General features: G+C 37.2%; 1 protein-coding gene across 1 annotated transcript; it reads left to right on the forward strand.

The window, feature by feature from the left end:
• The first annotated feature begins 4,250 nt into the window (after positions 1–4,250).
• LOC131638764 (uncharacterized) lies at positions 4,251–4,700 on the forward strand. The gene has a single exon (XM_058909309.1). It carries the CDS (start codon positions 4,251–4,253, stop codon positions 4,698–4,700), a length of 450 nt encoding a protein of 149 aa, XP_058765292.1.
• Positions 4,701–22,073: the final 17,373 nt, after the last annotated feature.

The raw sequence follows: 22,073 nt of genomic DNA on the forward strand, positions 1-22,073 counted from the left end.
GATAAAATCATAGCGACTACACGATAAAAACCTCCACAAGTCTTAAATCAACCGCATACAATTCTCTTCCACGTTTGATCTTTTTATCGAGTCGGGACAAATGTAGGAGAACTCTTCATGTATCAAGATTATTAATCAAAAGAAAAAAGAAGGAGAAGAAGAAATGATCTAGCCTTTATCAAGAATCCATAGAATTCTCAAGATATTAAGACTTTCATCGATCAAAAGCAAATATGATGAAAAGATAATAAGGAAAATAAATTGATCTAGTCTTCATCAAGAATCCATAGAATTCTCAAGATATTAAGACTTTCATCGATCAAAAGAAAGATAAGATGAAATTAAGAATGAAAACAAATTGATCTAGTCTTCATCAAGAATCCATAGAATTCTCAAGATGTTAAGACTTTCATCGATCAAAAGAAAGATAAGATGAAAATAAGAATGAAAACATAAAAGATAATCAACTCACACTATCATTAATATCATTCATCTAATATTATGGATTAGGTCATTTCAAACCTATCAACATCCTAGATCCAATGATATTAATGAAGTGGAGGAAGTAGGAAACCAAAACAAGCATAAAAAAGGCAAAAAACCACATTCTGCCAGCAGGAAATCGATTTCATGCAGAGGGAAATCGATATCCATAGTGCAGTTTTTAAAAAAAAACAAGTCACGCTCAGCAGGAAATCGATTTCAGCCTTAAGGAAATCGATTTCCTCAGTGTAAAAATCAGCAAAAACAGCATTTAGAGGCATAAAACTTGACTTGAACAAATGTACAAACACCTTATGATCAATCATCAATTGGAGCACGAATTTTCCATCAAATCACCATCAAATAGCACCAATATAGCATCAAGGATGCATCACACACAAGCAACAAAGATCTACATCATGATATACAAAAAGGATGAAGAAAATTTACCAAATCTTAAACAAAACTTAGATCTACTTCAAGAATCACCAACACAAATCTTGATCTCTCAACAATTGAAGAAAAAAGAGTGAAATGGATGGTGGCTTAGCTCAAAGTTTGTGAGGTTCAAGGTGTAACTCACAAACTTTATGAAAGAATAAGAGCTTTGGTGAATTTGGTAGGAATGAGGAGAGAAATTGCAAGAGGTTTTTTGGCTCTCAAAAGCTTGAGAAATGAGAGAGTAGTGGGCTCTATTTATAGGATGAGAGCAAGAGTAGTGGTAGTTTGGTCTTTTTGCATTTGGTAATTAGCTTGTGTTTAATTGGTGATTAAAATGGCAATTAAATGGTAAAAAGTGGTAAAATGGGGTTTAAGTGGGTTTAATGAAGAGAATTATTTTGATGAGGTGGAAAATTGGTGAAATGACAAAGATGGTCAAAGAAAATAGGTGTCAAAATCAAATCAAGCTTCCCTCTCTATTTTTTTTGAATTTCGCCTGAAGGAAATCGATTTCCCCAAGAGTGAAATCGATTTCACTCTGTTCCAGAAGAGAATTTGGCGCAAAATACACTAGGGAAATCGATTTACCCAGGAGGGAAATCGATTTCATGCTGTCCAGAATGTGATTTTGTTGAAGATTGCTGCAGGGAAATCGATTTACCCAGTAGGGAAATCGATTTCATCAGTCAAAAATGTGAAAAAATGTCTTGCTTAATGCATGTCTTGGCTTGGTACCTACAAAACAAAAGCCTACAAAGAAACAAAGCAATATTTTTGGTATTTGGGTTAGTATAATATGCATAAAAGATAAACAATCATTGGTGCTTGATGGTCCCTCTCATTGATGAGGTGAGTGCAACACCATAAACAAACTTCCAAGTGAAGCTCTTGATTAGTGATTGGGATATGAATGATATAGGATCTTAGGGTCAAAAATTGGGGTATGACACTCGCGTAACCGACTCCCGTACCTTGATTCTCTGGTCGCAAGACCTTGTTCTTACCCTTTGTTAGGTTTTCTGATATTCCTTTCCCTTATGGGATAAATATATTGGTGGCGACTCTGTTCATTTTTCGCGAGCGTGCGACAGTCGCCCCCTCAAAGGTCCTTCTACGCGCGCGCAGAAATTTGAAAGATTGGAGAATCCGGTGTGCGTTGGCTCACATACATACGATACGCCTCATCCGGTCAACCCTTGGATCTCTATTCATTGTCAATCCAAAGCTTCCAGACATGAGGACGCACCATAGTCCACGCGCGTGAGCCACACCTGATCGCAAGTTAAGTTTTTTGCAATTTTTTTTATTTTTAATTACATAGCCTATTTTATTTTATTTATAATATATATATATATATATATATATATATATATATATATATATATATATATATATATATATATATATATATATATATATATATATATATATATATATATATATATATTGTTTTATATCTTTTCTTTTCTATTATATATAAAAAATTATTATACGTTTTTTTTTTATTTTCAAAACTTCTTATAATTAATATTAATAATTTATTTATGTTATTTAATATTTATCTTATTTATTTTTCTTTATTTATAATTAATATTTATTATTACATTATATTTATTTTCTTATAATTATATTATTTACTTATATTTTTAAAAATTCATATATATCTTATTTTTATTCTAAAAAATTCATAAAAAATACCTTTGTGTCCGATTTTATTTTCTCTTCTCGATTTAATTAATTAGGTCGCGAGACCAATAATTAATTAAATCGTCTATGTTATTTCATTCAATTCGTACCCTAATCAGGGTTTACGACGATCATTCCATACACTGAGAATATTTGTTTCTTTTTTCTATGCCTTTTTTCAGGATTAACTTTTTCAAATGCCTTTCGACTATGCGCCAGATCAAGATCCGAAGCTAAGTATTCAATTTAATTATTATTAGTTTAAATTTTAGTTTGTTTCCTTTTAATTAGGGTTTGCCTTTAAATAAATCTTGCTTACATTCAATTTTCTGCCTTTGCTTGGCCATTTTTCAGGGTTAACCCCGAAGCTTCCTCCGACTACCAACCATGTCAGATCAAATAAAAAGCTAAGTGCTCTTTTCTATTTTAAATATTTTTTATTTTGATTTTATTTTTATTTATTAAATTAGGGTTATCCCTAATTGACATTTGAACTGATAATGCACTCACCCTACTTTTGCTTGCTATTTTTCCCACCTCTTCAGGGTTTGCCAACCGTCAAGGCTCGAATGGTCGGTAACCCTAAACGTTAATCTCCTTTATTCTTCTGCTTTTATTTATTTATTTATTATCCTCCGCTGGTTTCATCTCCCCTTTCCTCCGCTGGTTTCTTTTTCCCCTTCCCCGTATTGCTTTAATTATATTTGTTTATTGACTGATGTGGTTAGTAATTTTAGGGAGTGCAACACTGAATTAAATTAGAATCACTTAATTATTATAAGATAATATATTCTGAACTAATCACGTGATTGGTGCACACACGCACACTTTTTGGGTAATCTCTCTGTTCCATGTTACCTTGTTGCCTGTTGCCTTGTGTTTTTTGCAGAATAGTCGTGTCCCTCGAATACGAGGATACCTCCGCCATATTGCCTCGGTAAATACAAAGGTCATAAAGTCCCTAAATGATGTTGCCTTCGATACACCAATATGACCTCGACCCTCGGAAGTTGTCTATGAAAAGGCTGAGGTATCCTCTGGCTGCCTACGAAAGGCTATTCTGCTTCTTCCCTTAGACTACCTACCTCTTTATGGCATGGGACAGTCTTATGGCGAACGAACTCTCGATGACCCTTCAACCTCCAAATGAAAGGCTTCCTGCCCTCTTATGGCGTGGATAGACCCTTTCACCCTGAAAGGCTAAAAGAACAGTTTTCTACATTACTAAGGTGATTGCCCCTAATTGCCTTGCTCTGGCTAAAAACTTTTTTTCATATTCTTTCTCATAATGCTTCAAAATGGCTACGCTCATTTATAAGCTAAAGTCCATATTCACTTCTTCTAAAAATTTCTTCAAAGAGAAAAGCAATTTAGAGCCCATGGAAAACCATGGATACAAAGGGTGCCTTACACCTTCCCTTTGCATAATTACCCCCCGAACTCAGTTTTTCTCAAAAAGGTTTTTCTCTGTTCGTTTAGCCTTTCTGATTTAATTTGGATGAAATAAAAGTCGGTGGCGACTCATGCTTAACTGCGACATTTTCGATTATAAAAGTCAGTTCACCGTATTACACATGGTATAAAGTTTTCTTCCAGAATGCTGCGAGGCCTCGAGCGAAATTTCTCCTATGGATAGCCCTATGGGCAGACTGGAAACAAAAAGTAGGCTGGCTCAGATCGGTGTTGTTACAGATGGTAAATGTATGTTTTGCAGGAAAGAGGAGTCTCAAGAGCATCTCTTCTTTGCGTGTGAGTTTACTGGTGAAATCTGGAGGAAAATGCTGACCTGGATTGGTATTTTCAGGAAGCTTCAGGACTGGAAGATTGAGAAGGCATGGTTATGTGTGGAAACCTCGAAAAAAGGTTGGAATAGGCTCATCCTTAAGGCTGTTATTGCAGAAAAGATATATGCTATTTGGACATTACGAAATGATATCATCTTCAAGAACCAAAGCATGGATGATGATCTGCAACACAAGATTAAAGTTAATGTTGTTACTAGATGTAGTGTGATTACTAAGCTCTCTAACCATGTTAATCTAGAGGAGCTTTCATTAGTTAGCCTAGTCCTATTGCTTTTGTTGTTTTGATTTGTTGTTTGGATAGCCTGGATCATTTAGGATAGGTGTGTACTTAACAGTTTTTTAGCTAGTAATAAAGTTTATATTCTACCAAAAAAAATTTATGATAAGTCTAATAGATAAGGAGGGAGTGATATGGTGTCATACCCCAAAATTTACCTTCCATATTTCACTCACATGGATTCAATGCTCAAGGGTTTCATCAAGGAATTACACAAGGTTCTTCTGAAACTAGGGTTGGGTATCCTCCTAAGGTAATGGGATAAGTGAAGTCCCAATGAAGTCCCCATGATTCAATATGCTCTAAGGTGCTTATATAACAAAGGTCAAGATTCAATTCCAAAGTTTGCTCATTCAATGATCCAGATGATCCACAGTCAACTGGTTTGACCTAAAAGTCAACCACAATCAAAGCATGGTCCAAACCTTTGATCATTGGTCAAACATCAAGGATAGAAGTGTATATTCATCATTTGATCAAAATTTGATCATTATTTATCAGTAGAAACTCAGAGATGAACAAATACAAAAAGGTTCAAATTAGGGTTTCTCTAGGAGAAAGTCAACTCAACTTTGACTGGCCATAACTTTCACATGGAACATCAAAAATTCCCCACTCAAAGCCTATTTGGAAGGAAATTGGATTCTCTACAACTTTGTCTCTCACAAGCCAAGGCTAGAAATGCTTCACTTGAGAGGTATAATGCAAAAGATTACAGGTCCTTTTCAAGCATCCTTCAAAAGTAGTTTTTTGTCAAAGAGGATAGGATCAAGATAAAAGCTCCAAATGAAAAATATGTTACAAAGTGGCTTATAGAGGACCTCTTGAGGTTTCCAAAAAGTCCTAGAACTCCCTCATAGCTTAAAAATTGAGTGAGATATGCTTGATCAAAGTAGGGTGATTTTTGGAGGCAAGATGTGAAATAAGAAGGTTTGGAAATTTTTGCAAATGGGCCTATGGTATTATGATTAAATCTTGGTCCACAAGTCATTAGCATGCCCAAAACCATATGCCACAAAATTTAACTTATTATTTGATTTAATATGATTTTTATTTCATTTTTAATGATTTAATTAAGTGGAAAATCAAATATTTTGTTAAAGAGGTGCATATGGATTGATTCCAATCAATATTAATGACCAAATGCAATATAATTTCCGTGCACATTGATTGGAGAAAGATCAATACAAAATAAGGTCAAAATAGAAAGTTTCTATTCAAAAATAAAATCAATTTTTACAAACTTGGTCAGATTGGATTCAAGAAGCATTTGGGCTATATGTTTAACCTAATTTCGTCCCTCTATAAGTACTTGACACAAGGCATAGGAATAAGGGTTGGGATTTCTAGGCAGAGAGATTCAAGAACGTGAAAAAGTCACTCAAAAATCCAATTCGGTTTGGGAGATTTAGAGCTTCTTAAGAGGATTTGAAGATTGCAAAAGCTTCCTCAGGACATTCTGAACGTGTTTGGATCCCTACGCTTCATCAACACCCCCAGAACTTCTCCATATAAGCCCAGGTACGTGGTTCTGAAATTTGGCTCGATTGTAGTAATTCACGCATGCTCATGATAATTTAATTGCATATTATGATTGATATGGAGGTTGTGATCGTTTCTGCATGTTTGGATTAAAGTTTAAGAGCCTGAAACGTATTCGGCCATGGGAGGCCGAGTTAAGGTTTAGGGTTCATAATTAGGGTTTTATGGTGGAGGTGAAATTAGTATAAATTAAGGTCACTATTAGCTTCGCATGATTGAAACGAAGGGGACGATGGGGTCGCGAAACATTTATATGCATCTATGCCCTATTCGCTATTTTACAGGTACGCAGGCTACGAAACAAATTCGCAGCGAATTCGTAGCTAAATCGTAGCAGGATTTGCAGACTTTTTCAGGTATGGTTGGGGACGATAATGAGCTGTCGCCCCATGGTTCGCTGGTTTAAAATTTTCGCGCGCGTTTCTAAACGTTTTTTGTTTATATTATTTGTTTTATTGGATGCGTTTTATAAACACGTAAGACGTGCAGTTGGGTTGGTAACGAAGCGTGTACGGGAGTGGGAGGTCACGGGTTCGAGCCTCCCCTCCATCAATATTTTTCTGAAAAAAACCTATTTCTTGATCCAATACGCGCGCCTACTTATGGACCACCATACACCCTTTAGATCTGACCTTTAATCCAACAGCCACCTAGATCCAATGTGCCCATAATTAATCCTCATACCATAGACCTCCAATCCAGCCACATGGAATCATAACCCTAATAACTTTACTAATTTTAATTACTTATTTGTTTTAATTAATCTTTTTAATATATTTATTTATATAATAATAATTATTTTTATAAATAAATTAGCATATGATATTAATATTAAAAATCACAATTTGTTGTTCGTTCCGATTAAATCGATTAATCACTATGGTCAATAATAATTTTAATTAAAATGCTATTTAATTAAAATGCAATTAATTTCTATTTGGTTAAATTGTTGCAACTATTTTATTAGTTGTGATGATTAATTCTTCTTTTTCTCACTTTAATTCGTTGTTCTTTTTAATCGAATCAATCGATTACGAGGGGTAACGACACAAACTAATTCATATAATTGTTAAAAAAACATTCTTATTCGTTATTAGTAATAATTGAATCAATCAATTAAAACTGGTAACGATGAAATTTCAAATCTTTTAACTATGGTGATCGAATCTATTGATCATTGCGGTTAATAGTACAAAATCAAATCAGGGTTGTACGCCCAAACCCTAAAATACTTCACAAACCCTTTCAAAACCATGATATCAAACTACGGATTATCATAACTACGATAGGCCACTCAAAAAGCCTCCAAAACCATATCTAATCAAATTTCAAATCTTAAGGGCGTACAACCCGTCCCCCGAACTACGTAGACTCTGATCCTCCCTAAGGAGGTACGTAGGCACTTGGCAACAAGGCGAGTCCCCTTCCTCTAAATTCTAGTCATGCCAATATAATTAACCCTATTATTACTTTTTGTTACCTTTCTTTATAAACCTTGCCATAAACCCTTATCTTTGCAATGTTAGCCTTTAGGAAAGGGTTCAAGTTGCCTAATACCTTCCCTCAACCTGATTATAATAACTTACCCCGAATCTTTAAAACTGCGTAGGGTTTCCTATTCGCCCTTCAGAATAGGTGGCGACTCTAAACCTTCATTTTTAGGGCAGGTTGCTATAGCTGGCGACTCTGCTGGGGACATACACTATAGGTTAAATATTATGCTCCTAAGGCTTGAGAGGGTTTAGGTTTGTGGTTAATGGTTAATGGTTTAGGTTTTTGGCGATTTTTAGGGTTTGGCAAGTTTGCCATTTTTAGGGTTTGGGGGAAGGTTTATCTTTATAATAAATATTTAATTATTTGTTTATTTATTTATTGTTTTTGGTTTTCATTAAACGTTTTATTTGTCATGTTTGCCTTAAAATGTTTGATTATATATTATATGCACTGCTGGATATTTTTGTGTTATGTTAAAACCTAAGTGTGGGAGTTGTCCTTGAGACCAGGGGGGACTTGAATCGCCTACGAGTCTCATTGATAACTCCACTCGGAGTGGGTTGAATATTCGGAAATGTCCAAAACGATGCTGGACTTTGTTGAGGGCAGGACTGGGTATTTGGCTGATCTCTTCGAGAACCTACCCCAAAAATTCGAACCTCATGGATAAAATGAGTTGTTCTAAAATCCGAAGAGACAAAAAGTCTCGGAGGCTACGAACGACCCCATGAGACCTTCTAGAACCCCCCATAAAAGGTAGGCTCCCTAGAGTCGCTACGTCGAACCTATGAACTTAGAATTCTTGAAATATCATAATCTGATTTGTATTTTTTTTGTCATTTATGCTTGGGTTTGTTTCCTTGTTTGCTTGTTATTATATCTTTGTGTTTGCATGCATCATTCCTCATTTGCATCTTCATCATGTCTTATCCACAAAAAAATATACATATAAAAAATATATACATATTGTAAAAAAATATATTTTATTGGTGAATATGTAGGAAGGATGAGTACTAAGAAGACAATTGTCCACTTTACCGTTTCTACTCCAGATATCAAGAAATTGAGAATAATCAAAGAGAAATTACCATCAGGTGCTTTGGATAGGTTTGTGATCTGCTATAGGGGTATCTTGGGTTTGCTCAGGGTAAAAGTGCAAGAAAAAGCTATCACCGCCTTGGTTCAATTCTATGATCCGCCGCTGAGATGTTTTACTTTTCAGGATTTTCAGTTGGCTCCGACTTTGGAAGAGATGGATACTATGTTAGGATTCTCAAAAATTAAAAAGGACTTTTACACAGGTGTAGGTAAAGAAGTTGACTTTCCGGATTTGGCAAAGGCTTTGGGAATGTCCGCTACGGAATTGAAGTCTAATTATAAAACTAATGGAGATGTGCATGGGATCAAAAGATCTTACTTAGAAAACCAAGCTTTAATATATGCTCAGAAGAAACAATGGGACATTTATGGACATTTATTAGCTCTCTTAATTTTTGGTGTTGTTTTATTACCGAAGAATGTTGATTATATTGATCCTACCGCAATCCGTGCTTTCACATCTTTAAGGATTTTTGACAAAGATCCAACTCCAACTATCCTCGCTAATATTTATTATGCTATCCATATGAGGTATGAAAAGAAGAGAGGAATGTTATTTTGTTGTGTCCATTTTCTATATTCTTGGTTGACTTCTCATCTCTACAAAGCTAGTTGTTTTATTAAAGATTTAACTAGATATGATTGGTCTCAAAAATTGAGGGCTCTTAAAGCGGATTCTATTCTATGGTATGCGAAGAAATTAAATTCTGACAAGGTTATTTACAAGTGTGGGGAGTTCAACAATGTGCCATTAATGGGAACTCTTGGTTGTATTAATTATAACCCCCGTTCTAGCATTGCGTCAATTGGGCCATTCTATGGATGGTGAGCCTTCCGAACAACAAATAGAAGAATTAATTTGCATGACAATGGGAAAGGTGAACCAAGAACATTGAAGAAAGTAATTCAAGCTTGGAAGCATGTTCAAAGAAAAGACTTTGGGCCAAAGAATGTTATTGCTGAAGAACCATACATTAAATGGGTTCAAGAAAGAATTAGAAAGATTTTGCTCCCTTATGTTGTAGATCCTGCATACAAGCCTGATTCTCCTAATCCTGTTCCTCTATCCATCGAAGAGATAGAAGGGATCAGGGCTGCCCTAGAGGCGTCCCGAAAGGAAAAAGAAAAGTTAGAGCTTGATTTGCATCAACTTACCAACGAAAGGAGCCAACTATGCTTTGACCTTAAGGAAAAGAACCAAGAACTTCAAGCAATGAAGGAAGAGAATGATAGACAAAGGAGTAAACGGAAACGTGAAACCGAAGGAGTTCTAAGTGCTAATTTCAATCTAGAAGCACATAATGAGAGGTTGGAACAAGCAGATATAGAAATTGCAAGATGGAGAAGGCGCTATGAGAAAGCTTCTCATGATAAAGCGGAATCCGAGAAAAATCTAGAAACCGTAGTCTTTAAATTAACTGATAGAACTAAAGATCAAGAGGTGGAAATAAGGAATCTAAAGTTTGATCTTCAAGAAGCTCGCAATTTTGGACAACAAGAACGCACAAGAAGATTAACTACGGAGGAAGCACTTTTACAGCGCACCGGTGAGTACGATAGAGCACTTCAAGCTATGGCATCACTTAGGCAAGTGTTCATAAGGCAAAGGGAGATATATGAGGCAGCCATGGACGAAAGAGATCATTGGAAAAGACTTTACACAATTGTTTCTACGGAGAATGAACATGTAAGCATGGTTCCTAAGATGCTTGAAGACTACGAAAAATATTGTGATAACTATGATAAGCTAGTCTTCTTGTGTAATGATTTAATACAAGACATTCCAAAGAGTTTGGCAAAGGCGGAATCATCTCCTATTATCCTTCCTAAAGAAGTCAAGGAGTTCATGGAGCTTTGTAGAGACATGGTGGACAAGTTCAAAGAAGACATCCAAAGGCGTTCTTAGTTTTATTCTATTTTCCTTGTTGCATTTTTTTTCATTATTATTAAGTATTTTAATTTTCAATTTCAATTTCTATTTGTAAACCAACAATGGAGTAGTATTTCTTTTTTTAATAAAGTGTGTTTCTTTTACGTTACTCATTGTTTCTATAATATTCACCAAAGGATTATTTCTCTAAAAAAATAGTATATATGTATAAAAAAAATGGCTATTACATATGTGTATAAAAAAAACAATACATATATAAAAAAAAAAGGAAGAGAAAAGGAGAATAATAATAGAATATAAATATATATATATATATATATATATATATATATATATATATATATACATATGTATATGTATATTATAATAATGTGGATAAGACGCGAACATAGCATAATCATAACATTCATAACATGCATATCATACTTATTTTCAAAGCATAAAGAAAAACTATCTTCATCTCCAGTCACGCCATTGCAACTCGACCGCTAATCCAGACAAGATCCCAAAAGAAGAAGGCAATGGAAAAATTGGAGCAGAATCAAGCCGCCTTTCGCGAGGAAATGACCCAATTGAAAGGCACTGTTGAGGACCTCAAAGGAGGAATGACCTAAATGCTGAGCTTCATGAAAGATCTCAAGGATAAGCAAGATAAGGCTAAGGAGGTTCAGGATCAGTATGAGGAGATACCTAACGATGGCAACCCATTGTTAGGATATGTTAGAGGATGTGACCCTCATATGACAAACGCTCGCTCCTTTAAGAAGGCTACCACTACTCATGAGGAGGGAGAAGCCTCTCAAGAAGATTTTATTCCTGCTGCTCCGAAGGAAGGGGCGTCTCGCACAGTTCGCATTCCTGTCAACAATCCTCTTAGGGATGAAGACTACTTGGATTTACAATATGGGGACAATGATGACACAAATTAAGTCCCTCAACCCAAGCTGACTCCCCCTAACTCTAGGGATGATTCTAAAGATAGCGGACAAATCAAGGCGCTGGAAGAAAGGTTAAAGGCTGTGGAGGGATATGATGCCTTCGATGTGGATACCTTTGAAATGAGTTTAGTCCCAGATCTGACTATTCCACACAAGTTCAAAGTTCCTAACTTTTAAAAATACAAGGGGCACACATGTCCAAGGAATCACTTGCGCAAGTATGTGCGAAAAATGGCCGCTTATGCTCATGATCAGAAGTTAATGATACACTTCTTCCAGGACAGCTTAAGCGGAGCATCTGTTGACTGGTACATGCAATTGGAGAAGTCCTACATCCGAAGCTGGAATGACCTTGCTAATACATTCCTGAAGCAATACAAGTACAATTTGGACATGGCGCCTAACCGAATACTGAAGGATAGAAAAACACTTAGAAAGGGGGGGTTTGAATAAGTGTAGCTTTAAGAACTTGACAGATAAAAATAAATTGCACAGTTATTTTTATCCTGGTTCGTTGTTAACTAAACTACTCCAGTCCACCCCCGCAGAGATGATTTACCTCAACTGAGGATTTAATCCACTAATCGCACGGATTACAATGGTTCTCCACTTAGTCAGCAACTAAGTCTTCCAGAGTCTTCTGATCACACACTGATCACTCCAGGAACAACTGCTTAGATACCCTCTAAGACTTTCTAGAGTATTCTGATCCACACGATCACTCTAGTTACAACCTGCTTAGATAACCTCTAAGACTTCCTAGAGTATTCTGATCCACACGATCACTCTAGTTCCTTACAACTTAATGTAATCAATTCTAAGAGTATTACAATTGCTTCTTGAAAGCTATAATCACAAACTGTGATATTTCTCTTAACGTTTAAGCTTAATCTCACTAATATATTACAACAGCAATGTAGTGAGCTTTGATGAAGATGAAGATTCTGAGCTTTGAGTAGAACAGAGTTTCAGCAAGTTAATATGAGTTTTTGAATCTTTGTTGTTAACTTTGCTTCTCATCAGAACTTCATATTTATAGGCGTTGGAGAAGATGACCGTTGAGTGCATTTAATGCTTTGCGTGTTCCGTACAGCATCGCATTTAATGTTATACGCTTTTGTCAACTACCTCGAGCCTTGTTCACGCTGTGTCTACTGACGTTGCCTTTAATAGCTTTTAACGTTCCTTTTGTCAGTCAGCGTAGCTTGCCACTTGTACTTCCTTCTGATCTGATGTTTGTGAATACAACGTTTGAATATCATCAGAGTCAAACAGCTTGGTGCAAAGCATCTTCTGATCTTCTGACCTTGAAGTGCTTCTGTGCGTGATACCATCAGAACTTCAGTGCTTCTGATCTCATGTTCTTCTGATGCTTCCATAGACCCATGTTCTGATTCTGCTTCGACCATCTTCTGATGTCTTGCCAGACCATGTTCTGATGTTGCATGCTGAACCCTTTGAGACAAAGCTTCTGAGCACTGAATTATGCATACTCTTTATATATTTCCTGAAAAGGAAATTGCATTGGATTAGAGAACCATATTATCTTAAGCAAAATTCATATTATTGTTATCATCAAAACTAAGATAATTGATCAGAACAAATCTTGTTCTAACAATCTCCCCCTTTTTGATGATGACAAAAACATATATAAATGATATGAATTTGCGATCAGAAAGAGCAGACGGCAAAAGACAAATTACACAGCTATAGCATAAGCATATGAATATGTCTCCCCCTGAGATAAATAATCTCCCCCTGAAATAAATACTCGAAGAACTTTAATAAAAGACTTCCCTGATTATTTCGGTAGAGACGATCACATAAGCTTCTGTCTTCAGAGAATTCATAGCTTCTGACTTCTGCTTCCATTGGACAGCTTCAGAACTAGAATTTCTTTAGATCCTTAGAACACTCACAGCTTCTGATTCCTGCTTCCATCTAGGACAGCTTCAGAACTTGAATTTCTTTGATCTTCAGAACATTCACAGCTTCTGATTTCTGCTTCCATTTAGGACAGCTTCAGAACTTGAATTTCTTTGATCTTCAGAACATTCACAGCTTCTGATTTCTGCTTCCATTTAGGACAGCTTCAGAACTTGAGTTTTCTGGATCTTTAGAACATTCACAGCTTCTGATTTTTGCTTCCCTCGGATAGCTTCAGAACTTTGAATTTCTACCAACATCACTTCATGCTAGATTTGTATCAGAACATTGTTGAATGTACCAGAGCATCATCAGAGCATCTCTACATCCTGAAATGTTACAGAACAAAAACTAAACGACAAAAGTCAGCATGAACGAGTCAGAACATAAAATGTATATTAGAACACATGATATGTATTAGAGCCATATAGGCTAAAATAATGTGTCAGAGCAAATAGAATTTTGTCAGAGCAAATAGACAAATATGGATCAAATTCTATTATCAGTGCTTCTGATTCATTCTTCTTTCTTGCTTCTGATTTCTGAAGCTTGACAGCACTCAGCTTGCTTTAGTTTCCATGAGCTTATTCTTTTTACAGAATAACACTTCTTATGGTTTTGCTTCTTGTGTTTGCTTTGAAGATTCTCTTCACTTCTTTATACCTGCAAAACACTTAAACCATATAGAACTAACTTGCAGTTCTTGTTAGTAAAGGCAACTGATTAAATCAAATCATTTATCACATATTTCTCCCCCTTTTTGTCATATCATCAAAAACAGAAAAGATTCAGAGACAAACAGAACGAAACACACGGAGGAAGAAGATGATTTCATTGAAGTTCAAACAGCAGGTACAGAAGTACATGAAGATAAGTAAGATCAGATGCACAAAAACAAAACAGATGCAACGAAAAGAAAGAAACAACACAGACTCAATCTAAGATGGCCCTAGCCTTGACAAGATCTTGGCCAGCATCTCTTGAACCTCATTGTTGTGTCCTTCTTGCCTCACCATGAAAGCACTATACACAGCATTGAGTGAGCTTTGCTCATCCTGTCTCTTCTGAATTTCTTCCAGAGTCCTTGCAAGACGAGAAGATTCATCAGAAGAAGCTTCACCGCTTTCAACCACAGGAATAGCAACTTGATCTGTAGCTTCCATGGATAGATCATTTGCAGGGATTTCCTCAACAGGATCTGATTCAGCAACATGATATTCAGCATCTGCGTCTTGCATAGAAGCATCTCCATATTCTGCAGCAGGAATTTTCGAGTCTCCATTCTCAAGTGCCTGAAGAATGGCAGCTAGATTCCTGGGAGCAGAAGGACCTTCAACTTCTGGTGGGTCAACAACTTCTGGAATGACCAAGCTTGGGTCTTTCTCAGAAGGGTTTTCCCTCAGATAGTTAAAGAGAGTCTTGAAGTCTCCGAGCAGAACAGGATAATCAGGAATAAAGATAACAATATCCCTGCATGGATTTGCTTCCATTTCAGCAGCCAGTCTTAATTGTTCCATCTCATCCAAGAAGGGCTTCTCTTTCAACAGATGTCTTCCTTTGAGACTAGCAAACCAGAAGTCTTCATAATTCCTCAGAATTCCATGAGGTCGTGGGGCAGCAGCTACAAGTCTTTTCTGTACTCCCACTGCTTCTTCTTGAAACACCTTGCGAAATCTTTTCCAGATATTTCTTGTAGAAACATCATTCAGACCATTTAGGAAGGCTTCCTTCAGAAGGTCTAAGCCATTGATTACTTCATATCTGAAAAGTTCCAGGTAGGTAGAAGGTTCAGGTTCAGGCGGATTGAGGGTGAATTTGTAGTCAGGGTAGAGAAGACAGTAGGGTTGGGATTTTTTGGTAGGTAATGGATGGGATATAGAAGGTGGAGGTGCGGTGGATGAGGAAGAAGGGATATCTGAGAGAATGATTGATGAGGTTGGAATATCAGAAGGGATGGATTGAGAAGAGGATGGAGTATTTGTAAAGGGAATTGGTGAGAAGGATTTATCAGAAGGAGTTGGGGGAAGAATACTTAAAGGTGTGGGGTTTAGAATGGGAGAGGAGAAGGATGATGGAGAAGGATTTGGTAAGGTGAAGTTTACTTTTGGTTCAGAAGGAGGTGATTGGGGAGAAGGTTTAGGGACAGAAGGAGGTGGAGTAAAAACCTGCCTGGAGGAGTGTTCAGAAGAAGCATGTGAAGATCTGGTTTTGTGAAAGGAGTCTCTGATCCTTTTATTCCTGCGTTCAGAAGAGCCTACCTTGTCAGGATCATAGGTGACCCTCAACTTCTTGGCTCTCTCAGCCTCATCTTCTTGTGCCTTTCTTTTTAGCCTAGCCTTTTGTTCCTTCTGATCCTTCTTCAAAAGGTCAGCCTTGGACGGAAGTACTCTGCCACGGATCCAAGCAGGATCAATATCTGATTGCTTCCTAACACAGTCTTCCAGGTAAGACTTGACAACCTGATGCAGTTCTTCTTGAAACAAGGAGGAAAAACCTTCAACAGCAACTCTTCTAGAGAGAATGTCAGGAAAGCTTGGGCACACAGAAGGTACATTCTTAATGAGTTCCAGTCTGAACAAATCAACACCATTGAAGATGGGACCTTGAATTACTCCAAGAAAATGCGATGCATTGAGTTTTCTGATGGAGTCCACCACTTTGCTTTCAATCAGAATGTCTGAAATCATCCTTCCGAATGGAATGGTTGTTCTTGGAATATGAGGGTACTTCGCCCTTTCATCTTCTCTTGACTCAAAGATAGAAGTTTTCAGATTCTCAAACAGAATATGAGAGATGTTGATCTCTATCTTTTTGCCAATGCAGAAAAGAGTATACTTGTGAGTCGGACTGATGTAGGAGGAGGAGAGCATCCTTTTTCTATGGTGAAGAGAACCCAGAATAATCTCAGCCCATGCTTTATAAAAAGGCCTTAAGGTGCCCGTGTTATGAGAATCAATTCCAAAAACCGTAGAGATTTGTTTTTCAACTGGAGTCCAGTCAACTGTATTGGGTTGAAGACCAGACCAACCTTCTTCATCATCAAGATTGTACAGCTTCCTGATGAGCTTCTCAGTGATAACCACTTCATGCCCTAGCACGAATGAAATGATGGCAGTTGGGGTAACCGTTGCATGTACCCATAAATCCTTCACAAGTTCAGGATAAATTGGACCAACCAATCTATCAAGATATTTAGACCATCCTTGCTCAAAGATTCTTGCATCACACTGAAAGCCATTTGCTTTAAGGTTGTTGAAGTCCACAGCAGATTCACATAGAACTTCCAGTTCTTTCGTGGGTATTAAGCATGTTTTCAATGGAGCATACTCATATTTGCTTAAAAGGATCTGTGTAGAAGTGAGCCTTTCTTTTGAATTTGATGAACAAGAAGATGAGTTCATGATGATAATGCTTTGAGATCAAATCAAAAACTAGGGTTTGAAAAGAAATGCAACGAAGTGTATGCACAAAAGAGAGAGAAGGAGAGAAAAAGAGGGAATGAAGATGAAGCGGGTTATTTAAAAGATTTAAAAAAAAAATCATTATGCATTTAATGAGAAATAACATTAGGAGAGAGAACACAGTAAATGAAATGATTTAATACAGTTACCTAGGTCGGCGTCTTTTCAACTGCACGCTTTGTACTAACCGTACAGACACGTGTTCACCATCAGATAATAGATGACAGCTGTAAAATATGAATAGACTTTACGCCTTCAGATTCTGATCACTGCTTCTGATCGTCATTCTTAAGAAATGATCTGGTTCTGATAGGATCATCTTTCTTCCCAAGAATCACATCTTCTAAATGAGCTGAGGCAAGTCTAGGTGATCTTCTGACTGTTGGCTCTTCAGAAATCCTGAGATTCTCTAAAGATGCAGCAACTTGATCTTCTGATCCATTACTTCTGATATACACAGCTTCTGGAGATTCACTTCTTTGTTCTGCAGCTTCTGATAAGACAAAGCTGTATCTGCAGAAATTCTTAAGCTGCTTTGTTTCATCAGAAACAAGTTTATCATCAAACCAGATATTTATTGATTCGTCCACAATCAATGTTTCAATATTGTATATTCTGTAGCACTTAGAGCATTCAGAATAATCAAGAACGAAACACCATTGCTTTAGAAACAAACAAAACAAATGGTTTCAAGACTAATAAACTTTCTTTTCTGATCTCCTACGAACATAGTTTCTTCAGCAGATTTAAGTACCAGAACTTGGAAGACAGTCCTTCTTCCCTTCAAGTGTTGAGACCAACTTGAGTCCAGGTGACTTGACATGTTGACTTTTATCTTCTTTGTTGCCAAGAGAATCTGCAAAAGAAATAGTCTTTTTCTTTGGTACCCACATCTTCTTGGGTCCTTTCTTGTTAGATTTTCTCAAGTTCTGATTGAACTTGGGTTTAACATTGTAAGCAATAGGAGGAACAGCATGATAATTTTTAATGTGAGTTTCATGATATTTCCTAGGTTGTGTCACATGCTTTTTGGTGTGTGTTATGTGAAAACTTTGAGCATGTGAAGTGTGCCTAATATCATGGGAGTGGCCATACTTGAACTGATCATACAATGGCTTGTATGTGAATTTCATTTCATCAACAGGTTCAAGTTTATATGGGGTTTCACCCTCAAAACCAATGCCAACTCTTTTGTTTCCAGACACAGCATATATCATAGAAGCTAGCTGACTTCTGCCAATACTTCTAGATAAGAACTTCCTGAAACTTAAATCATATTCTTTCAGAATATGGTTTAGACTAGGAGTAGATTTTTCTGAATCAGAAGGAGATCCAACATTATTAGATAATTTTAAAAGTTTTTCTTTTAATTCAGAATTCTCCAACTCAAGCTTCTTTGTTTCAAATTCAAATAGCTTTTTCAGCTCTTTGTATTTGAGACTAATCTGAGACTTGAATTCCAGAAGTTCAGTTAAACCGGAAACTAACTCATCTCTAGTAAGTTCAGAAAATACCTCTTCAGAATCTGATTCTGATCCGTCATCTTCTGTCGCCATCAGCGCACAGTTAGCCTGCTCATCTTCAGAGTCTGGATCATCTTCTGACTCATCCCAGGTTGCCATAAGACCTTTCTTCTTATGAAACTTCTTCTTGGGATTTTCCTTCTGAAGTTTTGGACATTCATTCTTGAAGTGTCCTGGCTCATTGCATTCATAGCACATGACCTTCTTCTTGTCAAATCTTCTGTCATCAGAAGATTTTCCACGTTCAAATTTCTTTGAACTTCTGACGCCTCTGAACTTCCTTTGCTTGTTCTTCCAGAGTTGATTTAGCCTTCTGGAGATCAAGGACAGTTCATTTTCTTCTTCAGATTCTGATTCTTCAGGATCTTCTTCTCTAGCCTGAAAAGCGTTAGTGCAATTCTTGATATTGGATTTTAATGCAATAGACTTACCTTTCTTTTGAGGTTCGTTTGCATCCAGTTCAATTTCATGACTCCTCAGGGCACTGATCAGCTCTTCCAAAGAGACTTCATTTAGATTTTTCGCAATCTTAAATGCAGTCACCATAGGACCCCATCTTCTGGGTAAGCTTCTGATGATCTTCTTTACGTGATCAGCCTTTGTGTATCCCTTGTCAAGAACTCTCAATCCAGCAGTAAGAGTTTGAAATCTTGAAAACATCTTTTCAATGTCTTCATCATCCTCCATCTTGAAGGCTTCATACTTCTGGATTAAAGCGAGAGCTTTAGTCTCCTTGACTTGAGCATTTCCTTCATGAGTCATTTTCAAGGACTCATATATGTCATAGGCCGTTTCCCTGTTAGATATCTTCTCATACTCAGCATGAGAGATAGCATTCAGCAAAACAGTTCTGCATTTATGATGATTCCTGAAAAGCTTCTTCTGATCATCACTCATTTCTTGCCTTGTCAGCTTTACGCCACTGGCATTTACTGGATGTTTGTAACCATCCATCAGAAGATCCCATAGATCACCATCTAGACCAAGAAAGTAACTTTCCAGTTTATCTTTCCAGTATTCAAAGTTTTCACCATCAAATACCGGCGGTCTAGTATAACCATTGTTACCATTGTGTTGCTCAGCAGAGCCAGATGTAGATGTAGACTTTGCAGTTTCATCAGCCATCTTTTACTGAAGCGTTTTTCTCTTCCTGAATCTTTTCTAAACACGGTTAAGTGCTTGCACCTTAGAACAGGCGCTCTGATGCCAATTGAAGGATAGAAAAACACTTAGAAAGGGGGGGTTTGAATAAGTGTAGCTTTAAGAACTTGACAGATAAAAATAAATTGCACAGTTATTTTTATCCTGGTTCGTTGTTAATTAAACTACTCCAGTCCACCCCCGCAGAGATGATTTACCTCAACTGAGGATTTAATCCACTAATCGCACGGATTACAATGGTTCTCCACTTAGTCAGCAACTAAGTCTTCCAGAGTCTTCTGATCACACACTGATCACTCCAGGAACAACTGCTTAGATACCCTCTAAGACTTTCTAGAGTATTCTGATCCACACGATCACTCTAGTTACAACCTGCTTAGATAACCTCTAAGACTTCCTAGAGTATTCTGATCCACACGATCACTCTAGTTCCTTACAACTTAATGTAATCAATTCTAAGAGTATTACAATTGCTTCTTGAAAGCTATAATCACAAACTGTGATATTTCTCTTAACGTTTAAGCTTAATCTCACTAATATATTACAACAGCAATGTAGTGAGCTTTGATGAAGATGAAGATTCTGAGCTTTGAGTAGAACAGAGTTTCAGCAAGTTAATATGAGTTTTTGAATCTTTGTTGTTAACTTTGCTTCTCATCAGAACTTCATATTTATAGGCGTTGGAGAAGATGACCGTTGAGTGCATTTAATGCTTTGCGTGTTCCGTACAGCATCGCATTTAATGTTATACGCTTTTGTCAACTACCTCGAGCCTTGTTCACGCTGTGTCTACTGACGTTGCCTTTAATAGCTTTTAACGTTCCTTTTGTCAGTCAGCGTAGCTTGCCACTTGTACTTCCTTCTGATCTGATGTTTGTGAATACAACGTTTGAATATCATCAGAGTCAAACAGCTTGGTGCAAAGCATCTTCTGATCTTCTGACCTTGAAGTGCTTCTGTGCGTGATACCATCAGAACTTCAGTGCTTCTGATCTCATGTTCTTCTGATGCTTCCATAGACCCATGTTCTGATTCTGCTTCGACCATCTTCTGATGTCTTGCCAGACCATGTTCTGATGTTGCATGCTGAACCCTTTGAGACAAAGCTTCTGAGCACTGAATTATGCATACTCTTTATATATTTCCTGAAAAGGAAATTGCATTGGATTAGAGTACCATATTATCTTAAGCAAAATTCATATTATTGTTATCATCAAAACTAAGATAATTGATCAGAACAAATCTTGTTCTAACAAATACAACTCCAAAATTTTTCGCAAAAGAAAGAGGAATCGTTCAAGGAGTACGCCCAGAGGTGGAGGGAAATGGCTTCCCGAGTCCAACCTCCCTTGTTGGAGAAGGAGCTGGTAGACATGTTTATGGATACCCTGCAAGGACCATACTACGCTAAGATGGCCGAAAGCGTATCTTCAGGGTTTTCAGACTTAGTGGTTATCGGTGAAAGGATCGAGAACGGAATTAAGAATGGGAAGATACAAGGGGCATCGTCTGGATCTTATCAGTCGAAGAGGCCTACTCCCACCTTCCCAAAGAAGAAGGAAGGAGAGACTAATGCAGTGGTGCATCAGGAAGCTAGACCTCCCATGTCATTCCCACCGCAACAAAACCGGTTTCAAGGGCCTTAAAGGATATTCGATCCTCTACCTACTTCCAAAAAGGAGATACTGAGATATTTGATAAGCGAGTCCTTAGTAGAAATCAAATCATTGGCGCCTCCTCCTCCAGGCAAAATCACACCCAATTACAAACCCAATGAGAGGTGTGAATATCATGCCAATTCTCTCGGGCATACATTGGAGAAATGTTGGGCTTTCAAGCACATAGTTCAAGATCTGATAGAGTCAGGGGCAATCTCCTTTGACAAACCCAATGTGAAAACAAATCCTATGCCACACCATGATGGTGCAGTCAATGCAATAGAAGTCGTCAATGAGCAAGAGTTGGTTCAACAAAGGAACTCCCCCATAGATGCACTTAAGAGGTATCTTCTTATAAAGGGGTTCATCCTAGAACATAACGAGCCTTTTAAAGACACTTTGCAGAGGCTCATGGACCAAGGGTTGATTCAGCTGAAGGAACATCCTGAAGAAGAGTATGTAGCTATGGTGGAAAGGAACGAGCCTTTAAAGATACCCACTCAAGGGGCAAGAAAGGCATTAATCATCACGTGCTCTAGACCACCATTGATGATACCTACGCAAGAGCGCACTAGGATCATCCCAATCAAAGAACCATATCCTTTGGACAAAATGAAAGCAGTACCATTGGAGTACGAGGCTGATACCAATACTGCTGTGTCGAGCATTGTTGGACCTGGGGGCATGAC

This window comes from Vicia villosa, unplaced genomic scaffold (assembly GCF_029867415.1).
Source record: "Vicia villosa cultivar HV-30 ecotype Madison, WI unplaced genomic scaffold, Vvil1.0 ctg.002409F_1_1, whole genome shotgun sequence".
Lineage (NCBI taxonomy): Eukaryota > Viridiplantae > Streptophyta > Magnoliopsida > Fabales > Fabaceae > Vicia > Vicia villosa.